At 38.9% G+C, this 15,171-nt stretch overlaps 1 protein-coding gene across 5 annotated transcripts in view; it reads left to right on the top strand.

Annotated features, from left to right (window-relative positions):
* Positions 1-15,171, top strand: part of cep162 (centrosomal protein 162) — a 137,795-nt gene that overhangs the window by 92,404 nt on the left and 30,220 nt on the right. For all 5 annotated transcript variants that reach the window (XM_063040318.1, XM_063040316.1, XM_063040317.1 and 2 more), the window contains 4 exons: positions 10,519-10,645; positions 11,348-11,511; positions 11,915-12,019; positions 13,388-13,615. In XM_063040318.1, the coding sequence (XP_062896388.1) occupies positions 10,519-10,645; positions 11,348-11,511; positions 11,915-12,019; positions 13,388-13,615 (624 nt within the window). The remainder of the gene's footprint in view (positions 1-10,518; positions 10,646-11,347; positions 11,512-11,914; positions 12,020-13,387; positions 13,616-15,171) is intronic.

Raw genomic sequence — 15,171 nt, 5'->3', positions numbered from 1 at the left:
GTGAAAACCAATGAAATACAGTAGGAGGGTTAATCTCTTTCCAAATAAGAATGGCTTTTTTAAAATTAATTTTTTATGCATTTCTACAAGAAACTACAGAGAGAAAACCCAACAACAAAATGGAGATTTATACAGTGCAAAACAAACAAATAATTGATAACAATAAGAAAAAAAACACTCAAAAGAGAATTATGTAAAATTAGTATCCACCCCAACCTCCCACTGAAAAGGAAAAACCCAGGCCAACCATTTTGCATATAAAAGACAAAAAAATCAATCTGAGCATTCAACCTCAGAGAACTGTAAATATATATAGGAAAAAAAGAAAGTATGATGCCATCTACCAAAAGTATAATGTAATTCACAACAAAAGAAAACATTTAACTTACAAAATAAAGCTGAAAGTAAGGGATTGTAGCATACAAAAGAAAGGATAAACTTATCCTAAAGAAGAATTATGAAAATATTCAAGAAAAGGTCCCCCACACCTTATGAAACTTTATGTCCGAATTGAGAAGTGAATAATTAATCTTTTTGAGGTCTAAACAGGCCATAATATCACTAAGCCATTGAGTGTGAGTGGGTGGGGTGGCATCTTTTCACCAAAGGAGAACCAACCGTCTAGCCAAGAGAGAGGCAAAAGATAATGTTCGGCATTTAGTCGGACTCGAGTGCAAATTTACATCACCAAAGGTGCCAAAAAGAGCAACCAGAGAGTTAGGTTCTAAATGGCAATTAAGAATATGAGATAGGGTTGAAAAAACTTCTCTCCAGAATTTCTCTAGACTAGGACATGTCCAATACGTATGAATAAGGGAAGCCTCAGCCCCTCTACATTTATCACAGACAGGACTAATGTCAGGATAAAACCGTGATAATTTGGTTTTAGACATGTGAGGCCTGTGTACAACCTTAAACTGCAAAAGGCAGTGGCGAGCACATAGAGAGGTTGAGTTGACTAACTTGAGAATTAAATCCCAGACCACATCAGATAAGGAGATATTTAGATCTTGTTCTCAGGTAGTTCTAATTTTATCGGAAGGGGCACGCCTCAAAATCATTAACTTATCTTGAATAGCAGAAACTAAGCCTTTACCCAATGGATTGATGCAAAGAAACAAATCCAGAACATTTTTCTCGGGTATCTCAGGAAAGTTTGAAATCAAAGGGTTAATGAAATGTCGAATTTGAAGATATCTAAAGAAATGAGTATTAAGTAGATAAAACTTTACAGACAATTGTTGAAAAGTTGCAAAACGATTATCTATGAAAAGATCTTCAAAGCGCCTAATACCCTTCCTATACCAGTCATAAAATGTTGAATCCCGCGTAGAAGGTAGGAAAAGATGATTCTGTAAAATAGGGCTACAGAGAGAAAAACCATGAAGACTATTAAATTTTCTGAACTGAGCCCACATTCTTAAAGTATGTCTGATAAGAGGATTAACAATAAGTCTCGGCAAATGACAAGGAAGTGCGGAACCAAGAAGTGCAGAAATTGAAAGATTCTTAGCCATTGCCGCCCATTTTGGGCAGTCAGACTTATTATGGTAGAAAGATCAAAAAATAAGACAACAAATATTGGCTGCCCAATAATATAAACGAAAATTAGGCAAGGCCATACCACCTTCCTTTTTAGATTTTTGAAAATGAGCTTTATTAAGTCTAGGCCATTTACCCTTCCATAGATAAGACGAAATAATAGAATCTAACCTATCGAGAAAAGCTTTAGAAATAAAAACTGGTAAAGGCTGAAACAGATACAAAAACTTAGGAAGGATATACATTTTAATAACATTAATACGACCTATAAGAGACATTGACACAGTGGTCACCCTTGTCTAACTCTGTTTTGTAGAGTTTAGAAGATTGGTAAAATTTTCTCAAAAAAGATTCTTGAACTTCCTTGTTACTGTAATACCAGGATAAGTGAATTGATTGTTAACTACTTTAAAAGGGAGGTCATGGAATACTAAAGCTTGTGCTTCTCTGTTGATTGGAAAGAGTTCACTCTTATGTAAATTAAGTTTATAACCAGAAAATTGGCTAAATTTATTAAGAAGTGAAAACATTGAGGGTGAAGAAGGTAGTCGGGTTTGATATAAAAAGTAAAAGATCGTCAGCATAAAGGGAAACTAATCTCAACACCTCCCCTCAAAATCCCCATCACTTCAGCACAGCTACGAAATGCAAAGGCCATTGGCTCTACAGCCAAATCGAAGAATAAGGGATTTAAAGGGCAACCTTGACGAGTGCCGCGTTTAAGACTGAAAGAGTGAGATAGCTGAGAGTTGGTCAAAACAGAAGCGGTGGACCATGAATTTTCGCAATTTAATCCATGTAGTAAAACTTTGTCCAAAATCAAATTTTTCTAAAACCGCAAAAAGGTAATTCCACTCGACGCGATCGAACGCTTTCTCCGCATCAAGAGAAATAACACATTCAGGAATCCCAGTTGAGGGTGAATATAAGATATTAAAAAACGAAGGCGATTTTTGATAAAAACCAGTTTGATCTTCAGAAATAATAGAGGGTATAATGTTTTCTAATCTACGAGCCAAAACTTTAGCCAAAATTTTACGTCAACATTTAATAAAGAAATTGGCCTATATGAAGAACACTCTGTCAGATCTTTACCTTTTTTGGCTAAAAGAATGATACATGCCTCATTAAATGATGCAGGCAATTTACCATGCTTAAACGAATCAGATAGAACTAAAAATAATTGATAGAAAGCAGTGAAGAAAATGATTTATAGAATTTTACTGAAAAGCCATCAGATCCGGGAGATTTACCCAACTGTAATACAGAGATGGCAGATGATATTTCCTCTAATGATAATGGTTCATTAAGTTTTGCTTTAAAGTCAGGAGAGAGCGAAGAAATATTTAAACTATTTAAAAACTGCTCAACCAAGATATTCTCATTTAAAGATTCAGAAGTATAAAGTCGAGAATAATAGTTCTTAAATGTGTCATTGATATCAGAATGATTTGAAGTAATGTTCCTATTTCCCATTCGAATTTTTGTGATTTGTTGTTTAGCTTTAGAGCATCTTAGTTGGTTAACTAAAAGCTAACCGGACTTACCCCCATGAATATAAAATCAGCTCTTACTTTCAAGAAGTTGGCGTTCAACTGGCCGAGTGGAGATGAGGTCAAACTTAGTTTGAAGTTCTACTCTCTTCTTATACAATTCAGGATTTTTGGTCTGGGCGTATAATTGGTCTGTTGCTTTAATTTGACCAATCAAGTCTAAATGCTCTAAATAAGTCTTTCTTTTCAGATTCACAGTATATGAAATTATTTCACCCCTCAAATATGCTTTCATGGCATCCCAGACGACCTGGGATGAGATTTTAGACAACATGTTAGTACTTAAAAAAAAAAGTTATCTGGTCCTTCATAAGTTTTACAAACTCATTATCCAACAACGAGGTCGATTAAAATGCCAATGTCTGTTCATTTAAGGAAAACCAGGGAAATTTATGGACAGGGTAACTGGGGCATGATCCGAAATCACTATACTCTGATAGTCGCAAGAGCGAATAGATGGAATCAGCTGATTATCCATTAAGAAATAACCAATTCTAGTAAAAGTATGATGAAAAATGTGCAAAAAAGGAATAATCTCTCTTAGTAGGATGGAAAAAATGCCACACATCAGAAACACCATAATTAGAAAGGAAAGAGTGAATATATAAAACAGATTTACTAGGGTGTCTAGAAACAGAAGAGGATCGATCCAATACTGGATCTAACCAACAATTAAAATCACCACCCAATATGAGGAAATATAAACTCAGGCAACAAAGAAAAGAAAGGTCAAAAAAATCCACATCATCTGAATTGGGAGCATAGAAGTTAGCCAAGACTACCCTATTATTATACAATTTCCCAGAGACAATAATAAAACTACCATTTGTATCCGAAAGTTTGTTGTGAAGCTCAAAGGGAACATTCTGGTTAATAAGAATTGAAGCCCCCCTGGCTTTAGCCGGAAAAGCAGAATGGAAGTGCTGTTCCACCTACCTGGACATAAGGCGAGAGTTATCAAAACTACGAATATGTGTTGCAAAACAGCAATGTCAACTTTGAGCTGCTTGAGATGTGAAAACACCTTCCTTCTTTTAACAGGATGGTTCAATCCCTTAACATTCCAGTTTATAAGATTCAACGGGCTAACCATTGTCATATAAAAAAACATATAGGGTAGTAGGCATAAATATGGACAAATATTCTAATAACAGCTCTGGGGCAGAAGTAAAAAACAAGAAAATCAGGACAAAAGTAAGTCCTGAATAACAAAGAATAACTAAGGGTTGTTTAAATAGCTTTGGCACTAGGAAATCCCAACCCCCCCGCCCCCCCAGAACCCAAAGTAAGAAAGCTATCAAAGAACAGCAGCAAACTCTTCAGAAAAAAACTGCCCCTAACCCCAACTTCCAGTTTCTGTATAGCATCATGAGCTCTATTTAATTAACAGTTTAAAAAAAACAGAGAGCTTATGCACTTGGAATTAAAATTGTACATAAAGGAAAAAAAGAAAAGAGTACTATCAAAAAGTATTAGACTTAATTTGAAATAATAATCCAGATTACCATACCTGCGAAGAAAAAAAATACAGTAATTAAAAAAAATTTAAAAGAAAACAAAGAAAGAGGGAAAAAAAGTACCAATCGGCCATTTTAAATAATCAAATCGAGTCTGAAGGAGACACCATAGCAAGGAGACTTTTGAAAAATTTCTGAACTTCTTATAGCAGAGTTAAACCATTTTCAGTAATTTAAAAATTGAATTTAAAAGGAAAACAAAGATAAAGTAAAAACCAAGGAGAGAAAAAAAATAGTAATCAGCCATTTTAAATAATCAGATCTAGTCTGAAGAAGTCGTAACGGCAGGGAGACTGGTGGGCTCTGTCTAACTCAGGTAAATTCAGAAGAGTATCTTTCCCAAAAACCTCGCAAAGTAAAGAGGAAAAAAATTCAACAGGAGCTCCGCTTTCGATAGCCTCTGGCAGACTGAGGATACGTAGATTGTTCCTTCAGCTCCGACCTTCGAGATCAGCTATTTTTGATGATAACTTGGTGTTATTCTCACTCAAATTAGAACATATGGTTTCCAGCTGCTGAACACGACATTTTAAATCTCCAGTTTCTGAGTCAGGGTGAGAAAGACTAACAGCATGTTCCTCCACTTTGGAATTGATCTGATCCAATTTTGACTCCAACAAATTGAAGGAAGACTTAAATTCAGATATAATCTCTTGACGGTTCTGGTCCAGAATGGCGATAATGTCAGCAGAGGAGCCAAAGGCAGTCACAGAGACTTCCTTTTTCTCAGCTTTAGAGGGCTTGAAAGCCATTGTAAGACAGATGTATTCACAGGCAGGTAGGAAAACAAAAAAAATTAGCAGTCTGGAGTAGAAAAAGGAAGATAAGAAGTTCGGAGGTAAGAAATGAAACGGAGCGACAATTTTAAGCGATTAACCTATCGCCATCTTACCGGAAGTCCCAGAAGAATGGCTTTTTAGCAGCAACTCTTCCATGAAGACCACTTTTGACAGGACTTCTTCAGACTGTAGAGGGCTGTACTTGGGTTCCATTGGTGTCTGTGAGTTCAGAGTTAATAGCAGTACTGGACTTTTTCCAATTTAGAAAGGATGTTAGTTTGATATTTCTCTTGTCTGCTGAACTCAGTTTCTGCTGCGTTTCTGGTCCTCAACCTTGCCTGTTTCTTTGTACTTCTTCAGAAGAGTGTGGTCAGCACACCTTGAAACTCCTGTCTGCTGCAAAATTTCTGCTTGAGAGAGACCTTGCTGATTAAGAATGACCACCTTGTGTCTTGTTGCTATGCTCACTCTTGCCATGGTACAAGAAATTATTTGAAGGTTAAACTGTTACATCTGCCATACCCTACCTTTTAGTTTGGTTTTCCTTCGCCCAGTTTGATTCTTTCTACACCCGTTTGTTTAGTTCAGTCAACTCATAATGTCATTGATCATTAGCAGCTGTTTGTTATCTTTGTTTAATCGTGTATTTGGCTAAATATCTACAAAGGTAATCAAGTTTTTCTTTGAAAAGTGGTCTTTACTTAATATGTTACTTTCATTAACGAAATTTAAGCAATTCTCTAACATTTAATTTTTGGGAAAACGAATGTTTGGCATCTAAAATCTGTTCTTTTCTACTGACACTAATGCAGAAGACTAAAAATAAACATCTAAAACAAAATGTATATACAAAACGCAAACACGAGGAAATCTGCAGATGCTGGAATTTGAAGCAACACACATAAAAGTTGCTGGTGAACGCAGCAGGCCAGGCAGCATCTCTAGGAAGCGGGACAGTTGACGTTTCGGGCCGAGACCCTTCGTCAGGACTAACTGAAAGAAGAGCTAGTAAGAGATTTGAAAATGGGAGAGGGAGGGGGAGATCCGAAATGATAGGAGAAGACAGGAGGGGGAGGGATGGAGCCAAGAGCTGGGCAGTTGATTGGGAAAAGGGATATGAGAGGATCATTAGATAGGGGGCCTAGGGAGAAAGAAAAGGGGGAGGGGGGAAACCAGAGAATGGGCAAGGGGTATAGTGAGGGGGACAGAGAGAGAAAAAGAATGTGTGTATATAAATAAATAACGGATAGGGTACAAGGGGGAGGTGGGGCTCTCAGGATGAGGCTTTTCATTCCGGGCTTTCAGGATGACGCTTTTCATTCTAGGGCTCTCAGGATGAGGCTTTTCATTCCAGGACAAAGGAGATGTCTTCCTTTTTTAAAGAAAGGGCTTTCCTTCCTCCACCATCAACTCTGCTCTCAAATGCATCTCCCCCCATTTCACGCACATCTGCTCTCACTCCATCCTCCCGCCACCCCACTAGGAATAGGGTTCCCCTGGTCCTCACCTACCACCCCACCAGCCTCCGGGTTCAACATATTCTCCGTAACTTTCGCCACCTCCAACGGGATCCCACCACTAAGCACATCTTTCCCTCCCCCCCCCCCCGGCTTTCTGCAGGGATCGCTCCCTACGCGACTCCCTTGTCCATTCGTCCCCCCCATCCCTCCCCACCGATCTCCCTCCTGGCACTTATCCTTGTAAGCGGAACAAGTGCTACACATGCCCTTACACTTCCTCCCTCACACCATTCAGGGTCCCAGACGGTCCTTCCAGGTGAGGCAACACTTCACCTGTGAGTCGGCTGGGGTGATATACCGCGTCCGGTGCTCCCGATGTGGCCTTCTATATATTGGCGAGACCCGACACAGACTGGGAGATTGTTTCGCTTAACACCTACGTTCTGTCCGCCAGAGAAAGCAGGATCTTCCAGTGGCCACACATTTTAATTCCACGTCCCATTCCCATTCTGATATGTCTATCCACAGCCTCCTCTACTGTAATGAAACCACACTCAGGTTGGAGGAACAACACCTTATATTCCGTTTGGGTAGCCTCCAACCTGATGGCATGAACATTGACTTCTCAAACTTCTGCTAATGCCCCATCTCCCCCTCGTACCCCATCCGTTATTTATTTATATACACACATTCTTTCTCTCTCTCTGTTTTCTTCCTCTGTCCCTCTCACTATACCCCTCGCCCATCCTCTGGTTTCAACCCCCCCCCTTTTCTTTCTCCCTAGGCCTCCTGCCCCATGATCCTTAGCTCCATCCCTCCCCCTCCTGTCTTCTCCCATCATTTTGGATTTCCCCCTCCCACTTTCAAATCTCTTACTAACTCTTCTTTCAGTTAGTCCTGACGAAGGGTCTCGGCCCAAAATGTCGACTGTACCTCTTCCTAGAGATGCTGCCTGGCCTGCTGCATTCACCAGCAACTTTTATGTGTGTTGCTTGTATATACAAAATCTAGGGTGCCTAAGACTTTTGCACAGTTCTGTATATATCGTGGAAGTCAAGGTGTCATTGAGGTACAATGTCCATCAAGGTTATGATTCAAATTTAATTGGTTTCAAGGTTTATAGGGATGTTTTGGGGACAGCAGCAAGAGTTGGAGGTTCGGGTTTGGGAACAGGAATGAGGGAAAGTTAAAAGTCCGGGATGGTAAATGAAGATTCAGGAGGAAGAACTCTTGAGTCCAAGTTGGAGCACTCCACGGTCAAAGGACAACAACCCTTGTGGAGAGATGTTGGGTCAGCAGGTGCTGAAGACAAAGACCAGTATGTCTTAGTGTCAGAGGCCCCTGCAAGGTCGGAGGTCAAGGCCCGAAAGTCAAAGTCCATGAACAACAAGTTCTGGGATCGATACCCACAGGTCAGTGAAGCCTGAAGATTGAAGATCAAAGTTAATAAGTCCTGAGGTCGAGGCACGAATTTCAAAGCTCCTGGGTTGACTTGCCTGGAGGCTGAGTCCTAAAGGTTGAAGCCCCTGAGTCAGCTTGTCCAAAGATCTGACTTCAGGCCTGTAGCTGAAGGTTGGAGACCTGATGTCGGAGAGACCAGGGCTGTAGCTGAAGGTTGGAGACCTGATGTCTGAGAGACCAGGGCCAAGGGTTGGAGGCCCGGAGACAGCCTGTGTTGAATTTGGCAGCCTGTTAGTGTGTGAGTGGGTGGGAAAGAGGCTTGTTTTGCTGCTGTTTTTTTGGTTGTGGTTGTTGTTGCTTGTGTTGTTCTGCTGAACGTGGTGGGTATGCTGTGTTGATGCCAGAATGTGTGAAGACACACGTGGATTGTCCTCAGCACAACGTTAGGTTTGTTGGTAGTTAATACAAACAATGCCATTCACAGTATGTTTCAGTGTACATGTGATGCATAAATCTGAATCTGAAATGTTACAATAAGGAATATATTAAAAAATAAATAGTGCAAAAAGAGAGCAAAATGGCGAAGTACTTTTCATGGTCAGAAACCTGACCATTCAGAAGCTGTTCTTAAAACATTGAGAGTCCATATTAAGTCTCCTAAACTTGCTCCTGATGGTAGTAAAGAGAAGAGGACATGTCTTGGATGGTGCCTCCTTCTTGAGGTACCACTTTTTGAAGATTTTGTCAAAGGTGGGGAGGCTAGTGCCCATGATGGAGCTGGGTGAGTCTATACCCTCTGCTGCTTATTTTGATCCGGTACATTGGCAGCTCCACTCCAGTCAGAATGATCTCCACTCTACATATGCAGAGGTCTGCTAGAATCTTTGGTTACATACCAAATCTCTTCAAACTCATAAATTATATTTATATTTCCATTGTACTTTAAAAGAAATAAGTTAGGGTTCCTGTTCCTCCTCAACAAGTTCAAGTTCAAATTTGTTGTCATTCAGCTGTATATATGTGTATTGCCAAATGAAACAACATTCCTCCAGACCAGGGAGCGCCACACAGTACATATAACTCTCACACAAAACGTAAAGTGATTTTTTTTCCACAAATAAATTAACATATAATAATATATTCCAGAAGATTGATATTTCATAATGACACAAGTTTAAAAAGTAAACAGTAATATGCTACTAGCACTTCACAAGTGATGGGACATGAGTGGTGGCAGGAAGTTCAATAGTCTCATTGCTTGGTGGAAGAAACTGTTTCCCATCTTAACAGTCCTTGTGCTAAATGCTTTGGTACCTCCTGCCTTATGGTAGGGAGTCAAAGTGATTGTGAGACAGATGGGAGGGATCCTTGACAATGCTAAGGGCCCTGTGTGTGCAGACTGCTGATACATATCTCAGATGGCTGGAAGAGAGACCCCAATGATCCCCTCAGCTGTCCTCACAATTATTTGTAGGGTCTTACAGACAGATTCCTTGCATTTCCTGTACCAGATGGTGATGCAGCCGTTCAAGACCCACTCAATGAAGCTTCTGTAAAAATTGGTTAGAATGGGTGGGGTTGGGGGAGCCTTGCTCACCTCAATCTTTTCAGGAAGTGGAGACACTGCTGTGCTTTCTTGACTAAAGAGGTGGTGTTGAAGGACCAGATGAGATTGTCCGTTCTGTGCACTCCCAGAAACTTGGTGCTTCTAGCTCTCTCTGCGCAGGAGCTGTTTATGTGCTGTGAGGAGTAGATAGCCTACACCTTCCTAAAGTCCACAATTATCTCTTGTCCATATTTCATCATTCTCTACCTCCTCTCTGTATGCCATCTCATTGTCATTGTTGATGAGGTCAAATTAATTGTCATCAATGAACTTGAACCTTAATGAAAGATATTTTGTTACCAAATGTCACCTTTTTTTTATAATTTTTTAAATTTCTGAAGTTTCATTTTTAGTTACTGGAAAATGTTGTGAATTAAATTACTCCTTCTCAACATAGTCTTTTATCAGAAAGAAGCTGTACAGCATAGTTTATACTGCAGCAAACTTCTTGATACCCAGTTTTGTCCTGTAACTTCTTTTTGGGTAGTTTAGCAGGCCATTAATTTGCATTACTTTTTGGTACCCACCAAAAGAAATGTATGTTTCTGCAAATTATATCCTCCAACAGCATTTGTCTAGGATACTACAGATCTTCTGAGTGGGAGTTTATTGTTCTATCTGAGTTTTTATCTGTAGTTTGTTCAATTTTTAATCTTTCAGAAAGAAGAGGTTAAGTACACAGAAGAGATCAGGAAACTTAAGCAGGAGAAGCAAGCACTGGAGGTGGACTTGGAAAAAATGAAGAAAGAATGTAATATGGCTAAAGTACAACTTACTAATACCTCGGGTGAGTTATTGGTTGTGCAATTTAATTTGGACAATTTCCTGGGGTTAGTAAATGTTTCAAGGTAAGTAACTGAGAAATACTGCACAAAATGCTGGATGAATTCAGCAGGTCAGGGAGCAGCCATGGAGGAAAATAAACCATCGATGTTTCAAGCTGAGATCCTTTATTGGTACTAGAAAGGAAGGAGTCAAAAGTCAGAATAAGGTAGGAAAGGTTAAATAACAATAAAGGAGAAAGGGTGGCAAATAGCTTGGTCAAAGACATGGGTTGTAAGGAGATGGTGAATTTTGTGGAGACAAATGCAAAATAGATTAAAATAAAATGCAGCACTATCTACAGGTTCCCTTTCAGGCTGTGCTCCATCCCTGACTTGGAAATATATCGATGTTCCTTCATTTTTGCATGGACTACATCCTGCAACACCTTGTCAATAGCACTATCATGGTGTCTACAACAAAGGAGTGCATTGGTTCCTTAAGAAGCTCACCATCATTTTTCTCATGGGTATCTAGGGAAAGGCAATAATAAATATCAGTTCAGTTTTGCCAACTATGTCCTGATTCCAAAACTGAATATGAACATATATATGAGTGTGTGTGTGTGTAGAGAGAGAGAGAGATGAGATTTCAAGAAGGCTGGCTTAAATAAAAAATGATTTTCCTCATCTGTTGTTTTGCATTCTAATTTTTGTTCAAAATACAGGTGATAAAGATTTTGAAATTAAAATCATGGAAGAACAATATAAGCAAGAAATTCTTCGTCTCAACAAGAGGTTGCAGTGGTATGCTGAAAACCAGGAGATGCTGGATAAGGATGCAGCGCGGCTTAAAGCAGCAAATGTAGAGATTGAGAAGCTAAAGGAACAGGTACTGAGTATACTTGTCTGAATAAGGTGGAGCTTGATTATCACATAAAGATTTTGATGGTCTAATGTTCTTGAACTACTGGAACCTTTTCTCAAGACAAAGTTGAATGGTTATTGTTGAATTACTTAAGGTGCATAAGCTTAGAAATTCTCTTGCATAGTACTGCTTTATATATGCTGTACTATAGAATTTCACAGTATTTTTCATGGTCTATTTAATTTCTTTACTTCAGCATTATTTTGCAATCACACAGCATCAGATTCATTAATGTCTTATAATAAATGTTGCATTGTATTCCATCATCTTTCAAATCCCATTTAAATTCCTGAATCATCTAAATAAATTTAGGACACATCTTTGCAGGTTTACCATGTTTTTAATATTCCCTCTTCAACATGGATAGGTAGAAAAACTTACAGCTGATTCCAAAGTCAGGAACTCACCTCCTGAGAAACGTGCAAAGTGGAGAACACTTGAAGCCAAGCGAATTCAGGACCTTGAGCGACAAGTACGTACGCTTTTCAACTATTTTTTAAAAACGTGTTATCAGTATTATTAAATAGTAGAAAACAAATTGGAATAAAAACAGAACGTGCTGCAAACACTCAGCAGGTAGGCATTATCTCTGGGAAAAAGTGAAAGTTAACATTATAGGCTCTTCCTCAGAACTAGAAAAGTAGGGAAATAAGTTAACCAATGTTGCAAAGGCGCTGGGAGAGGCGATTTTGCAGTTTGGTTGATAAACTAATGAATGGAAACCAGTGATGCTGTCATTTTAAAAACTGAGCACTATTGGATTGTCACTGATTCTTATGTGTCAAAGCTTCATACAGCATGGAAGTAGGCCTTTTGGGCCTCCATCATTGCATCTGTATATACCAACCCATTTTGTTCTCCTCCAGACCCATTAGCTTTCACAGCTAACTTACACAACCCCTTGTCAATAGCACTATGATGGTGTCTACAACAAAGGAGTGCATTGGTTCCTTAAGAAGTTTAAAACTAACCTACTAATCAGTACATCTTTGGGATGTAGGAGGTTACTTGTGCTATCTTGGAGAACATGCAAATTCCTCACAGTTCCAGTGACCAGGATTGCTTCAGATTCAGATTTATTTTCATACATGCAGTACATGGAAACATGCAGCGAAGTGCATTTGCGTTAACTACCAACACACCTAAGGATGTGATGGGGGCAGCCTGCAAATATCGCCACACATTCTGGCGCCAACATAATGTGCTCACAATGCTAGGCAGAACCACTTAGAACACTACAAGCAGCAAAACAAGCCTCTTTTTTCCCTCCCACCCATACATACATACATACACTCACACCTACACTCACATTCTCACATACTTCCACTCTCTCACACACACACACACACACTCACACTCTCACATACTCTCACTCTCTCTCACACACACCCACACTCTCTCTCTCTCTCACACACACATACTTACACTCTCTCTCACACACACATACTTAACTCTCTCTCACGCACATACGTAATCACACTCTCTCTCACACTCACACTCCTCTGCCTCCTGTCTCCACAGGGCTGTAGGATTCTATATGTAGCATCATGTACTTGCATTGTCATAACATTTATTTTGCGTGAGTGATCAGCATGTGGATCTCTGTCAAACAGAAATCTATCCCATTAGATTTAATATCAAAATTAATTGAAGTTCACTGGGTTAGCAAATTCAGTTTTATCACAACTGAAAAGAATCAAATTTATTACCATCTGTTATAATACCATTGTAACATTTTCTTAAGCAGTATCTCAGATAAATAACAAAATACTGCATTGGTCATAGAATTTTGGTGGTTAAAAGTGTACGTATAATTCAAATTAATTTCCCATTCTGTCAGGTGAAGGAAATGGAAGAAATCATTCGAAGACGCTATCCAAATTCCTTGCCTGCTCTTATTTATGCAGCAGCTTCTATACCTGATGCATCATTAGAAAATGAAGGCAAACTCCATTCTAGAGTTTTTCTAGAAAAAAGAGTAAAAAAGTTGGAAGCTGATCTTGAGAGAAAAGATGAAGAAACAAAGAAGTGTTTACGAACAATGGAACAACAGTTTCAAAAGATAAAGGTATTGATTTTTAATCAGGTAAAGCTTTTCCCTTGTATTTAAATAATTACCCAACCCAAAAGCACACAGTAATGTGGGGCGGGGGTGGTTTAGTAGGGGACAAGGGTTCATGTCACGTCTGGTCCCTTGTACCAAGTTCTCTACATAGCAACTAGGAGATATTAGTCTGCACAGCAAGTTGTCCCTAATACATGGCCACTTAATTAGGTACAAGAGGTACCTAATGAAGTGGCTACCCTACATTTCTGTATGTTCCTGGTCTTCTGCTGCTCTAACCATCCACTTTAAGGTTTGATGTACTGTGCATTGTGCTCTTCTGCACACTACTATTGTAACACGTGGTTTTTTGAGTTACTGACGGCTTCCTGTCTGCTTGAACCATCTGGCCATTCTTCTGTAACCTCTCTTATTAACAATGTGTTTCACCCACAGAACGGCTGCTCACTGAATGTTTTTGTTTTTTACACCATTCTCTATAAACTAGAGCAGGGATGGCCAACCTATGGCGCGTGTGCCAGAAGTGGCACATTGGATGATTAGAAGTGGCGCATTGCACCCCAGTGATAATAATAAAAAAGTAAACCTACTCATACAAAAAATATTAACCAAAAACCGAGTTGTAGAAAAAAAATCTATAACAAGAATTCAAGTAGCTTAGAGCTAGGAATGGGTTTTACTGAGAATAAATCTAAAATTTAGCAATTATTTTTAGTGATTTTATTATTTCATGCACATCTTTTGGCGAATGTTACCTTCTTTCACATTAATCTGTTTTCAATTTTTTAAAAAAAAGTTCAATGAGTCAAACTAGGAAAGAAGGACTTTTGTTCTGCAGTTGTTCCGTAACTGTTCAATACACATTTGATACTTGTTTGATCCTGAGGCGCCAGACGTCTGCACCAGCCGTGCGTCGCAGGTTTCTGCCAGTCAGTTTACAATTGACACTCGTGCACTACGGAGTTGTGCTTCGTTCGTCCTTTGTGAACATTTGCAGTTTTGTACTTAATTGAAAATTAAGCCTTGTTTTTACATTGTTACCCATCACAATGCAAAAGAAAATGAGCAAAAGAAAAGCAGAAAGTGATAGTAAGCATGAATTCAATGAACAGTGGGAAAATGAGTTTTTATTTATAGCGGGTCTGTCAGGAAAACTGTTGTGCATTGTTTGTGAAAACATTTTCTCACATAATAGAAGACATGATCTTAATAGACACTATAAAACACAACATCAGACCGAAATAGAAGGAAAACTGAAGCTAGTGCTTGGGTCTGAGTTATGGAAAGAATATGTAATTAAGAAAAAAGAAGAAATCAAAAAAGACAAAATATGTTTGTTAAAATAAGTTGTGAAAGTTTGGCGATGACAGAAGCATCCTACGAAATTACTTTCACATTGGCCAAAAAATCACTTTGGCCAAAAAATGGAAGGCTTTCTCTGATGGAGAAGAAATTGTTAAGCCTTGTCTCCAAATATTTGCAAGATGTCTTGGTGATAAAAATATCGAAAGGAAAGTAGACAAAATTGCTCTATCAAAGCAAACAGTTATGAGACGCAC

This window comes from Mobula hypostoma, chromosome 2 (genome assembly GCF_963921235.1).
Source record: "Mobula hypostoma chromosome 2, sMobHyp1.1, whole genome shotgun sequence".
In the NCBI taxonomy this organism is placed as follows: domain Eukaryota; kingdom Metazoa; phylum Chordata; class Chondrichthyes; order Myliobatiformes; family Myliobatidae; genus Mobula; species Mobula hypostoma.
Note: the sequence above shows the minus strand (reverse complement) of the source record. Positions and strands in the feature narration are given on the sequence as shown.